This window comes from Taudactylus pleione, unplaced genomic scaffold, assembly GCF_031769625.1.
Source record: "Taudactylus pleione unplaced genomic scaffold, aTauple2 ptg000037l, whole genome shotgun sequence".
NCBI classification, from domain to species: Eukaryota; Metazoa; Chordata; class Amphibia; order Anura; family Myobatrachidae; genus Taudactylus; species Taudactylus pleione.
The window spans coordinates 21,681,112-21,695,271 of NW_028284439.1; the positions used below are offsets into that span (position 1 = coordinate 21,681,112).

Sequence of the window (14,160 nt, forward strand, 5' to 3'; positions counted from 1 at the left end):
ATCTTACTCTATTTCCAAATCTGATTCAGGCCCTAAAAATGCATATATAGCTCACTTCTTGGTTATTTTTCTTTTCTCTCAAGGACACCAACTCATTTTCAAAATGACGTATTTCTTGCTTTAGACGTCCAATTTCCCTTTCATTGAGAGTCTTAAAGTGTTCTTCACTTTCAATTTCTTTCTCTCTGGCTCTACAAAGACTCTGTAAGAAAAAAGTAAAGACTCCTAAAGGTCTGTTATTGGGCATATATACAAAACTACTGTACTAAAACAACACATTGACAGAAAAGAGGGGTTTGTGTAACGGAATGGGTATGAAATACCGCCGGCCGCATCGATTCCCGTCAGCGGCAGACCGACATCAGCAGAGTTCCGAGCAGCGGAAGCCCGACAGCGCTGGAAATCCCGATCGTGGATAGGTGAGTATCTACTAACCTAACCTAACCCCCCCTAACCCTAACCCTCCTTAGGGGTGCCTAACCCTAACTTCCCCCCCAGGTGCCTTACCCTAATCCACCCTCTAAGTGCCTAACCCTAACCAACCCCTTCCCCGCTGCCTAAACCTAAGTCCCCCGGGGGGGTGCCTAACCCTAAGTCCCCCCAGGGGTGCATAACCCTAACTCTCCCTCCCCCTAGCCTAACCCTAACCCTCCCGGGGGGTGCCTAACCCTAAGTCCCCCCCGGGAGCCCTAAACCTAACCCTCCCCCCCGCGGCTGTCCGCTCACGGCGCCCGGCATCACTACGATCGGGATGCCAGGCGCCGGTCTCCCGGCATCGGGGAAATGCGGGCGTCTACATCTAGATGCCCGGCATTTCACCCTTGCCGGGATATGACAGTCGGGAAGCCGGCTGCCGGTATTTAGGCAGTCGGCTTCCCGATTGCTTCCCTGTGTAACTATTATTTTAATATTGTATTTCCTTACACATCTTTCAAAAGAGATTTACCTTTGGTGATACAGAATGAATGTATGGAATCATGATGTTATGATGTATTGAAAAAAAATTATTGGTGATCATTTAAGGAAGAGCAGCACAGCGCAAAAGCGTTTCTTTTTCCAGTTTGTGACATTGTACTTCTGCCGTTCTAGCTTTACACTTCTGTGCTGGGATTTGCAAGCTAACATGGTGGATTTTGCAGAGATGCAATGATTAATGTGCACATCATAGTGTTCTATGTACCTAATGACCTACATGCAAATATGCACTAGTCTCAGCACAAAATTCTCAAAAATATCATTTCATCTGTGCAATTGATAATTTTATTGAGCTACAAGGAGCAGAGATTAAGAAGGGCTGAGGGTATCACACTTGAACATGGTTGTTGCAGTCCAAAACAATTGCTTTTTTATAGCAATTTAGAAATAACATGAACCCTAATTTGTACTATACTGCAATTTACACAACCTAAACATATTTAATGTATATGTCAACAGGAAAATAAATCAGATTTATCATAAAGACAATCTAGTTGTCTAAGTACTTTGAAGGGTTATTAAATATCTTAATGAGAAGTTGGGTACGTGATTCTGGCATGACCAAACAAGCCGTTTGTGAAAAAAATAATCTTAAAAAATTAACATTAATTTGGGGTGGTCTTAATTAGAAAGTAGGTGGGGAGCCATCATGCACATGGTGCAATGGACAATTGTATACATGGGCTTGAATCGGAGTGAGCCCTGGGCTGACTAGGCATTGTCTGGTTTTTAAGATTTGTTAATTTGTTTTTAGCTCAATCATTAATCAAAAACTTTTACAATCTGTGTAGTATGATGTTAATAAGAGCTATACATTAAGTAAAGAAAATGTTAATTGGTCATTTTCACCTAACCACTTTTTCCATTTTGTTAATAAACACAAGAAAAGTGTGTTAAAAAAACATATTTGTACTTATATAACATAATTTTCTCTGAATCCATTGGAGGATACAGATGCTACTGAATAGAGGCTTCAGCTAGGAGTATTGAACTTATGGAAATATGTTCAAAGCCTGCTACTCAGTTATTTTACTAATCAAGCCCCACAGGAGAGAATCAAGAGGTAAAGAAAACTGAACTGAAGTTGGGTGTTAAGGGATTTTAAATTTAAAATGTTTCAAATGGATTCATCTGTTTTTTTGTCCTTAGAATAATGTGAATAAAATGCCAGTAGTGGGATGACAACCCCTGAGGTGATTAATGATTGAAGGTCTTCCTGCAGAGCTTGTCACCTTGGGTTATTTTTGGAAAGTCCCATTGGGAAAAAGCCTCTAGTCAGTCAAGTCAAGAACACTGAAGATTAAATCCTAGCCCCAATGAGTACAACATCTAAAAGGTTGGATCTGCTAGATTGCAAACCATTCAAAAGCTGCTAAGGCCCCTTTTCCACTGCCTTACTAAACCATGAGGAGGATAAAATGGGTTTGTAAGAATCCCCTGCAGATATATATACAGACATAATGATGGTCTCCAATATTCCAACAATATAATCCCTATGGGCTGCAGAATTTGAAATTGAAATAGAAGTGGCCTTGAACAACCATGCTATTTGGGCAGCGAACTTGGATGGAGATTCTCATTTAGCCATATAACCCTCGAGGAGAGGATAAAGATTCTACAATCTGTGCTGTACCTAAACTTAATGTATGTTTAGTGCACACTTCACAACTAAGAGGAAAAAGGGAAAAATATCAACTGTTTGTCATTTTAAATAGTTTATTGCCAGACTCTTAATGTTAAGTGCTTATGACACAGCCCACACTATCACACCTTGCCCTGTAATGGAATCCTTATCTAAGCCCTTCCGAGAGGAGCATTCGGAGTTTGATCTCTCACTGGTTTAATAAAGGTAATGCCTTACTCTGTAGCACCCACCCGATCCACCTCTCTGAGACCTTGTACTCCTGTGCAGTTCCTGGTTGCCAGGTCTAACCACAACTGTGTGCTCCTCTCTTCTAGTAAGGATAGTGGAGATAACTTACCTGATGCTGCACTTGCTGTGCATGGTCCGGCACTGTAATGCCTTATGGTTCATAGTAGCTCAGGGTAATACTGGTCATTCCCTAAGGCGGCAGTGCCCGGGACCCCCTGAAGGCAGTGCCACATAGACATAGGCTGATAGACATAGGCTGATAGAAGTACCAGAACAGTATCTCCTGAGTTTGCACCATGACATTCTACAGTCATACCATGGGAATAATGCAACTGCTGTATAAAGATTAAGAAAATTTTGAAATAAATTGAACATCAACTCTATCATAGGCAGCTGTGTAAATAAATATTCAACTGAAGAGTCAGAGCTGCAGGTCCCTCTGTCTGTGGGTGATTCTCACAGGCTTTCCTCTATGGGCACAGAGATAGACAATAGAGGTGTTGGGCAGCCTTTTAATATATTCTTAAAAGTTCCATACTCCTAGTTGGACCCTCAATACAGCAGTATCAGTGCCCCCCATAGGATGCCCCGCATTTGAAATATGAGACCTCTGCACAATCTATTTTTCATGTGGTAATGCACTTTGCTACTGTAACATGACAAGTGCATGGAAAACTATGAGTATTTACAGAATGTGAGATTTGTACTTATAGCGTTATCTAGGGCACAGGAAGTTGCTAGTCTTCATTGTACATAACCCTCAATTTTCGATTTTAAGTTGTATTTGTCACCCAATATAAATGCTAAATACCCTGTGTACTATAAGCAGGGCCAAAACAATTTGGAACTGTAGTGTATAGGTGGATGATACTGTAAAAAATATTAATTATTCCACATTTTTTATTACCTGAACATAGTTCAGTTCTTGCCTGACATTTTTAAGGTGGTCAGCCATTGCTTGAATTCGGTCATCCAATTCTTTCAACTGGTTTGACAGATGCATCTTCTCCTTATCTTTTCTTTGCATCTAAGAGACAAATAACATGATTATGATGGTGAAATGACATTCGTAGAGTAAACCTACAGTATGTACTTATTTGCCTTACTGGGAGCAAAAGAAGCTTTGGTTCCAGCACATCCCTGCTTCAGGCTGATAGCAATGATACCTCTCAAATTCTCTCCATATCAAAAAAACAACTCTTTTCACCTACATCCCAATTCCTCTGGAAACATTATCATGAATATGGGGAACTTTGAATGAAATGGCCTGGCAATTAGATTACAGGCTACTGTATTTCTGACTTCTTTCTCCCTGACCAAGTTGCTAAAGTAATCCCACGTTTTCGAAAAGAAATCTGCACCTTTTCTAAATTTCAGTATATATAATTGTAGTTGTAATAAAGCTGGTTCACACTTGCAGACACAGATGTCCATTTCTTCAGCTTTGAAGCAGATGAGAAGGAGCACACTACATGTGTCCTGATGCCTGGACCTGTGTACAGGAACATTTCAGTTTAGTAATCTATATAATAATTCTGCAAAGTCTGTCCCTGTCAGGTTCTGGTTTTGTTGTGGACTCGGGGTGGTGATAGGAGCAGACACAGAAGCAGATTTAAATGAAAATGTGGAACAGTCCAGTATGCAGGTTTCGTGAGGCTGAAATGAATTGCAGGCTGAGGTGAATTGCAGGCTGAGGTGATAATGTCCAGAGGAAATGTAAGTGGAGGCAGGGTGCAGAGTAACAGCTGACACAGGTACTCAGGCAAGGGAGAGGCAATAGGAGGAGGCAGGGGAATCCAGCAGGTTAGGTGAAGCAGGCTTAGGCATTGATCCAACAGGCAGACGGACAAGCTCAGGAACTCTCTCTCAGCTTGCGCTGAGAAACACGTTGCACTGGCAATGCAAGGGAGCTCTAAACTCCCTTAAATCCCCAGTGCTCAGCCGTGACTGGTCAGAGAGGAGCAAGTGACACACCAGGATAGGGCAATTAGGTCACATGACCGGAGGCAAGATGGCAGCGCCCATGCCAGAGCGGAACGGAAGCACCACCAGGCCTAACCAGACCAGAGTGACAGTATGCCCGCTCAGGACTACGCACAGCCATTGCACCCCACCAGGCACCAGCGCCACCGCCAGACGCCCCTCGCCATAGCGTTCTCACAGGTATCACCCGCCGACCGCCATGCTGAGAAACCCTGGTCGTGACAGTCCCGAGTCATGCGCAGTGGGAGTGTCTGATTTAGGAGAGACTCACACCCATCCCGCTATTGGCTCTCACTACAGGTGGATGCAGGGGCAAAAGCAAGAATTCTAGAGAGGGTTTCCAAATGCTTGATTTTAGAGCAAGTGTGGCCAGTCCATGAAGAGGGCATACTTAGCACTTAGCAAGCTATTCAAAGTCCAAGGTATGTAATACATCAGACATATACTGGGCCAGCTATCACAGTAAGCCATTAATGGGTCTTTTCATGTAGTCCAGCGGCTGACGTATGATAGTTATCACTATATATTACATCATTTGAATGCGATATATAGTTGTTTTAAGTAGCCTGGAATGCAGCAATGGGGGTTTGGCAGGGAGAGGAGGAGGAGACATAGCCAGCATACCATTACCCGGGCGCAGCCCTCCCCTTCCTTCCGCAATGCACACAGCCTGCCAGAGACTGTCTCTTTCTGTGGAGGCACCTCTGATTGGCTATTGTCGGTAAAGGAGGCGGAGAGAACAGGGGGAAGGCAGGGAGACAGCAGTCAGGAGGCTCTTTACGCAATCCTGAGATTTACATATTTTATTTTAAGCGAAACAAAAAGCTGAGCTTCTCGTGCTTCTCTGCATCCTTCTCCACATACTACTGTATGGGGAAGCGATATGTACCCTAATCAGGGGCACGCTGGAGAAATCTGAGACAGAAACTCCTTCTCTGAAATGGGTAAAGCCATGAAAAGCCCTGTCATCACTGATAAAGGACAATTCACTGCTACATGAATAGACCCCTAAATGTGACAGTAGGGCCATCCCACCTGAGCTAAGAGTTTTATTCCACAATATAAGTCCCCTGCTCAGTGGAGCATTGGAGCAAATCCAGGAGCCTTAGGAAGTGTCAGAAAAATCTAGCACCAGCCATGGACATATATGTAGACATTGGTCTCCTTATACATTGGATAATGTATATAATACAGAATTAATAATTAACACTATAAATAGTCTCTAGTTCAGGCAGTAGGAGAGAGTCTAAAAAACAAACTTTGTGTATCAAATGTATTTATCTCATAAATAACAGTTGGTCAGGAAAAGGGTAAACATGCCATAATAAATATAAATACAGAATATAACCAGTAGCACTAGGAAACACACATTTTCCCACCTCAAGATAAGGCCTGGTCTGGTGCAGTGATTGAGCTCTCAGAACCATACACACACCAGAAATTGTAGGACAAACTGATATCACTAGGCAAGCACAAGCAGTTCTGTTCTGTGCCCAGGGGCGTATCTATAATAGGTGCAGGGTGTGCGGGGCAGAACGGGCCCCCAGGTCCAGGGGGGGCCCACACCGTATACCCTGCACCCATAGGTAAATATTCTAACCTCTCCGCCGATGCCCGAAGTGCTGCTCCGCAGCGCCCTGGACCGGCGCTGTAAAGCAGCAAACAATCACTGGGAATGATGTCCCGGGGAAAGTAGGCGCGGGCGCCATTTTTCCGGAGATCTACGCAAGCGCTGTAGATTCTGGCATGAAGCCAGAATCTACAGCGCTCAGTGCCGCTGAGCCATCGTCAGAGAGGAGGGGGCCCAATCGGAGGCTGCACACGGGCCCCCTCCTCTCTTAAAACGCCCCTGTCTGTGCCTAAAGGGGCCCATACATCTGCGACTGATTGCTGCAATTTCCCGATGCCAAGACGCCTTGTAAGGGAGATCTGGGAAATCCAACATGTTGTATTTCCGTGATTTGCTGATCCTGACCACAAACTCATCGGGATCAGCAAATCCAAGATTTTTAACATGCAGAATTTCCCTGATTCTCCGACGGATCGCCGATCATCGATGCCCGTTGATCAACGGTTTTGAACGCTGACTAGCGGATCGTCGGTGGATTGTGGGAATTGCGTTGCTGATGTCTGGCCCACATGGTATGGCAGCAGCTCTGGTAAAATTGTACTATATACTTCTGCTATTGTGGTAATGATTAGGGCTGCTGGCTGGGCAAGGGGATGTTTCTGGGCAACTGGCAGCTCCCCCTCCCCTTCACGTTTGCTTATGGAATGGAGAGGAGGGACCACGGGAAAGTATGGCCGGGGTAACTTTTGTGGAGGAGGGGAGAAAGGAATGCCAGATACAGTATACTAGTTAAAAATATTCCTCTTCATTATCATCAGTCTGGACTCTATGGGGCCTATTCATCAACACTAAAATAACGTTTTTAAGGACATTTTCCTTAGTTAACGTTATTTTAGTATTCATGAACACACTTAGCACAGGAGGTATCACTGATATCTCCTTGCTAAGTCCCCCTGCGTTAATTTCCACACTCCCCATACATTAGTATGGGGATAGGGAAATTATGGTATTCATCAAATTCCGAAAATTACGTATTTTCGGAATTTGATGGTGTTACTATCCACCACTGTGAGGTGGCGTAACACTTACCTGCTTCCAGCTGGACAGGTCCCCCGGCGTTTCCCTCCGGCGCTCTGGTCTCTCCTCTGGCTCCATCTGCTATGCTGTCATGTGTTCTCCCCAGCAGAACACAATAAAGTTTAGGGAAAAAAAAAAAACTTTTTTTTTCTAAACAGTACTGTGCTCTGCTGGGAGAACATGTGACAGCATTGCAGACGGAGCCGAAGGCTGCTGCGCGGGCAGGTAAGTGCTGAACAGGGGAGGTGAGTAAGGGGGGGAGGGGGAGGGACTCAAAATTACCGACGCTGTAGGCAGTGCTGCACATGCGCTGGCTTTACAAATGTAACAGCGCATGCGCAGCACGGATTCCAGCTGCGGTAAGTTAGAGTAGTGAGGGATAACTATCTATTTCCCGAAAAGCTGTCATCACAAAAATGACATCTTTTCGGAATAAATAGTTATAGGGAAGAGGAATGATGAATTCCTCTGGTAATTAGGTAGAACTTCATGCGAGTTCTAAACCTAATTACCTCCTGAGAAACTTTAGGTACAGTAGGATGAATAGGCCCCTATATCATGCATTAATAACAAAGAAAACATACATGTATGTATGAATGTATGTATGTATGTATGCATTAGCAAAACATTAGAAATATAAAGTGACCCTATTTGACCACTTGATGAGTGATTGTCCAGCATTATGAGATTTTATTTTATCTTTCGTTAGCTAACAGTAGTCATTACTAATATTAAATGAGTCTATTAAGAATTGTCACTGTAGTGAACATAAACTAAGAAAATGTGTTCCACAAATATGTGAATGAACATTGAAATGATCATTAGAACTAAAATATAAGGTGACCCAATATGAGACGGTAACTTGCACCATTACTATATTGCAGGAGGGAGGAGGAGGGGTAGAGGAGTGCTGCGTATGCCTGGGGGCAGCACTGCCAGTCCTACTGTCACCTATGACCCATGTAATGAATCAGGCCCACTGCACCGACGGTACTAAGGGCCTCATTCATTATGGATCGCTATTGCGATCGCAGCTGCGATTACGGACACAGACCCACTGCGATAATATGCTAATGTTTGCAATTGCAATGTTGTCACAGCCTAACATAAGGACGCCCACTTCCTCTTACTCTATCCAGAATACCTTGCAAGTCTGAAAAACCAGTAACATCGAGTACCATCGGAGCCTCACACACAATTACAACAGGTCTGACCTTATGCAGAATTTGCTAACCTCATCGCAGCAGTGAAAGCTCAAGCTGCGTATGTCATCGCAGTGACTAATTTATGCACGCCACTGTAACGGCGTTCGAACGGACTGGCATGCCTGCGTTTCACTGATCACCCCCCCCCCATCAACACCCCCAAACGCTCATTTCCTGTCAATCACTCTGCAATGGGACTGCGTGGTGTCTGCAATCGCAGTGTGATTGCAGTGGAGCCTTCGCGCACGTGATGCTTGTGCAGTTCGCAACAATCATCAGTCTCTGTGCTTAATCGCAATTGCGATCCGTGATGATTCAGGCCCTAAGTTCAGCCTCTGGGAGGGGTGTACGATCACCAACTTTTCTGCAGTAAAATACCTGCCTTCCTATTTTTTGCTCCTATTATAGCTTTGCCCTATGGCCACCTAACTAAAAGCCAAGTTTAGTTATAGGTTTGTTTGCAATTGTGTAATTTTTTTTTCTCTTATTTTTAGCTTTTTACGTAGACTATAATAGTAGTCCCTCATTACCATGTAAGCGCAACTGCTCATACCTCTCAATTTACTTGATTACATGGATTAAGAGCCCGCCATACGGTGGAATCAATTATATGTGATGCTGGTGATACAGAGTGCATACGTGTGGTATTTAAGGGGAGATGTATCAAACCTTCTAAAGAGTGAATAAGTGGGCAAGTGGAGATGTTGCCCATAGCAACCAATCAGTTTCTACCTATCATTTCATACACTGTATTTGAAAATTGGTAGCTAGGAGCCGATTGGTTGTATGGGCAACTTCTCCACTCTTTAGAAGGTGTCATATATTTTCCCCCATAGCCCCTAAATCAAATTTTAAAACGCACCCCTATGGAACTGCAAACTAACGTGTGATTTGGGGCCAAATTCGGGCAATGCCAGCATGCCAAAGCCACCTCTCATGCAGCGCCCCTAATTAAAACAACTCATAAGGGTCCTGGTAAATCAGCAACATATAACTTCTCTACTATTGTCGTAGGACTACAGCTCCCAGCATGCTGTGCAGGTAAGCAACATGTAAGCCTAACCCTTACAACTAGACAAAATTAGTAGTTTTGTCACATAACAGCTAACAGATATAAACTACACAGGCAGATTTAGCATTGCATTAGGAATATATACACACATACAGATTTAGCATTGCATTAGGAATATATACACACATACAGATTTAGCATTGCATTAGGAATATATACACACATACAGGAGTCTCATGTCCTCACCTCATCTTCCAAAGCTTTATTTTCGCTACTGGCCACAGGGATGGCAAAACCTTCAGCCCACTGCAGCTCTGCCAAAATCTCCCGGCTCATTCTCTGGGAAATCTCACAGCTCTACACGATAATACAGATATAAAAGACGACGATGATAATATGTGTAATGTCAGGCCTGCCTGGCTCCTGCTGCTGCTGCTGGAGCAGTGTGTTGTGTTCAGCGCCCCTAGCAACCAGCAACCAGGCTCGGCTTCCAGGAAGTGCTGAGACCGGCTACTGGCTGACAGACATGTATTATTACAGGGCAGCATCTTTCATTCCTCGGGCCCATTATTAGTCTCTCTAATATTGTATCTTCATATAAGACATTTCCATCAGGATCTCGGGCCACTGGTCTGGTTTAAGGTAAATTGCATGAAACAGATCTCATGTATGGTACAATAAAAATAACCCTGTAACCCTAATGTTAGTGCAAATCTGAAATATTGTAGATACACATACAGTGTCTCTAATTACAAATGAAAAACAAAAACAAGTTATGTTTCTGTTTTGCAAAAATAGAGGAATTTTAAGTTAAGTGTATTTTTTTCATATACATAATATCAAGGTTATTAAAAAAAAATAACAACAGTGAATTGAAGATTTAGAAAAATAAATATTTGAGGGAAGATGGACTATTTAGCAAAAATAAACATATCTGAAAGGCTAACACCTGACATCGTATGTTCATCTGGTGGGAATATTACACTACTGTATCATTTTTATTTTATTTATATTCCCATTAGAAATGCATAGAATACAGAGCAAGATATATTTATCTATGCTTTAAATACCACCGTCCCATATAATAATCCAATAATTTTTACTTCTCTACATATTTTTGAAGAGATCTTAACCTGCTCTTTTCTGTATTGTACTTTGATCATCAGTTTAGTACATGCCATCAAATAACATAGCATGCTTAGACATTATTTACATTAATATAATAATTCCATTATTTTTCATTGTTGTGTATTGCTATCTTGGATGATTGTGAGTAGTCTGCTTGTAGGATACAGTCATACAGATGCAGGAAATGCTCAGGTGGCTGGATGACTAATTCTTATCTCCTCATTGGTGCTCGTCTTCTATGTAATAGCATACTGTACATATAGAGTTCTTTCTAGGCTCCTCCAGGAGATACCAGTGTGTGAGCAGAGGAAAGGAGAGAGCATTGCATCATTGCAGCGATTTTCGGCACTGTGTGGCAGGGGGCTGGGTCATGATGATGAAATATGTTACAAATTGCTTCATCAATGGCTGCTCTAGTCTCCTGGGAGTCCAGGACAGCTCCTCAAAATCTGGAAGCTTCTTATTGCAACAATAGAAAACATCCTGTAACCATAATTTACTTATAAAATGTAACCTGAAGATTTCTCTTATGAATGCTTCTGCCAGTTTTGGTGCTGGGGCGGTAGTCCCCTTAACGGAAAAAAGTGAGCGGCTTTAGAAAACTGTTCACCACCACCCAGATAGTATCGAATCCTTGGCAGAGAGGTAGATCCATCATAAAATCCTTTTAGATGTGGGTCCAAACACGTTCAAGGGAGTGAGAAGGTGACCTGCTTCGCTACAGTACAGACACAGCTTGTTCTTGAACCTCCTTTCCCTCTCTGCGGCAGGGAGACGTGACTTCCCGATTTTCATAGGCTCTTCAGAGGGTTCAACAGGAGCCATGAAATGAGGAGCAAGCTTGAAAATTGAAGATTGCGGGCCTGATTCAGACCCGGTCGCTATGAGCGTACACTCGCTCGATGCGTATGCAAATATTTGAAAGTGACGCGGCGGGGAGCGATCGCTCGCCAAGGCATAAGCACGCCCATCTTACCTGTATGAGCGTTCGCTTTGTGTATTCAGACTCCCCTTAGCGAATACAGAGACGCCCACTGCCCCACGTCATCTCCTGGAAGTTTGTGAAAACATTGGTACATCGACCACTATCGGATATGAACGCAGTGCTTGTGGTAGCTTTTTTCTACCGCAAGCATTGCGAGGAAAACAGAGTAAAAAATATGGCTGGTGATGTGTACTATGACGCTGCCTGTAAATTATGCACGCCTCTAAAAATGGCGTTGAAACACTCAGGCACGCCTGCGTTCGCACCTCCACTCCCCCGTTTTTACTGGACTTCCCCTGTTATCACACACAAACGGCCTCTCCTGTCACTCACTGCTGGGCTGGCTTTGCTGTGCGAGCGAGGGATCTGTGAACGCACTGTGTAGTTTGCGCACGTGCACTGCAATGCATGCGCAGATTAGCAATCATCGGCAATAGCAAGCGCACTGCGGATAGCGTCCGGCAGAGGATTGAAGCAACTTTTAACTAATAAATCCAATAAAATCAAGATTAATTCAAAGCAGTGGCATATCTAAAATTGGTGCAGGGTGTGCAGTGCTTAAGGGCAACTGGGTCCAGGGGGCACCTAAGCCACATACCCTGCACCAATTACAGACCAGTTTGCAGATGTGGCCCGTGCCTGTGAGCAGGGCCGTAGAGAGCCGGGCTGGGGAAGGGGGCGTGACCTAATCACAGGGGGCGTGGCAATGCACCCTTAGAAAGAAAAAACTTTTTCAGGCTAATCAGGCTCTGTGCCCTCTCTCATGCCCTTTCTCTATGACGAAGGTCTGATGCCGCACACCCTCCCCCTTACCTGTCAGCAGCACAGCACATGCTGCTGTGTGCTGAGCTGCAGTGGGAGACAGCAGTCTCCTCTGCCTGTGGGGGGGAGCAATCACACTGATCGCGCACCCCCTGTATATGCACCGGGCTGAGTGGCTCACAGCACCCCCTTCCTCAGAACGCAATGCAGTGAAAAAAGTTTTTTCTTTCTAAGGGTGCATTGCCACGCCCCCTGTGATTAGGTCACGCCCCCTTCCCCAGCCCGGCTCTCTACGGCCCTGCTCACAGGCACGGGCCACATCTGCAAACTGGTCTGTAATTGGTGCAGGGTATGTGGCTTAGGTGCCCCCTGGACCCAGTGGCCCTTAAGCACTGCACACCCTGCACCAATTTTAGATATGCCACTGCTTTGAATTAATCTTGATTTTAATGGATTTATTAGTTAAAAGTTGCTTCAATCCTCTGCCGTAGGGGGAGGTGATTTAAAATGATTTCAGAAAGGGTCTGTTTCTTAAATGTCAAATTTGATCTTTTCTACATCTTATAGTGGGGACCTCTCTGCAAAATGTTTATACACGCCTCACATAAGTCACATCCTGCTGTATATGTTATAATATCTTCCAAGCCATATCACTTCCAATTAGCACTAGCTTCAGTCCTCGCCGATCACTAACCAAAAATGTCCCCAATTATAACAAGTAATAGATATAAAAGTAAGAGGAGCAGATAGAAAACAAAATGATTTCTATTAAGAACAATCTGTTAAGAGAATGTAGAATAGAAGAGATGATTCAGAATTATAGAGCAACAAAGAGTCTTCAGCATAGATCCTTTATGGACAGAAACCAAATGATACTGCACATTCTGGGAATATACAATATGAATAAATATATCCAGCAGATGGTGCCAGCAGCCTGTGGAATTATGATCATATATTGCATCTTAGCTAAATATTGTTTGCTACTTATGTGTTTTCCACCTGAAAAGTAAAATGTATAAAATGTCCAGTGACTAAAACCATTGGATTAGATCTATGCTTGATGGGTATGAATCTGCAGATCCATGGCCTGATTCACAGGTGGGCCAGTGTGGACAATATTTTCAATCTACGCATGCGTCCAAGTCACACTGCAAAGGCGTCCCAATGATTATCCTCCTAAGATGCAGATTTCATTTGGATGCAGAGAGAGGCAATTTCAGTGGGCGTTTCTGGGTGGTAAGAGGTGAGCGGCAAGCCCGACACAGGTGTGTCTTAACAGGCAGCTGCTGATTCTGCGCCTCCATAGGGTGCAATCTCCAATGGTGCAACTAATGGTGCGTCTTGATTATGCACTGTGGCGAATTAGCACTGCAGCCACTGGGCATCTCATTGCGAAAACCATCAGCCGTGGATGCAGTCGTACTGCGTCAAAAGACATCAGGCCCCCTGTGTATTTGGGATGTATTGATACAACAAAAATCCTTCTGTCTCTACTTGTAATCCCAGACAGATAAAATACCCTTTTTACAGGAAGATTTAAGACTCATTGATTAATTGTGTGCAAGAGGCCTCCATGATTATAGTTATATA

The 14,160-nt window shown here is 43.8% G+C and overlaps 1 protein-coding gene across 1 annotated transcript in view; it reads right to left on the reverse strand.

The window, feature by feature from the left end:
• Positions 1 to 10,153, reverse strand: part of CCDC39 (coiled-coil domain 39 molecular ruler complex subunit) — a 74,499-nt gene extending 64,346 nt beyond the window's left edge. Inside the window, exons 1-3 of the mRNA XM_088452346.1 lie at positions 9,942 to 10,153; positions 3,756 to 3,875; positions 56 to 202 (exon numbers count right to left, since the gene is read on the reverse strand). Of these exons, the coding sequence (XP_088308472.1) occupies positions 56 to 202; positions 3,756 to 3,875; positions 9,942 to 10,031 (357 nt within the window). The 5' untranslated portion in view covers positions 10,032 to 10,153. The remainder of the gene's footprint in view (positions 1 to 55; positions 203 to 3,755; positions 3,876 to 9,941) is intronic.
• Positions 10,154 to 14,160: the final 4,007 nt, after the last annotated feature.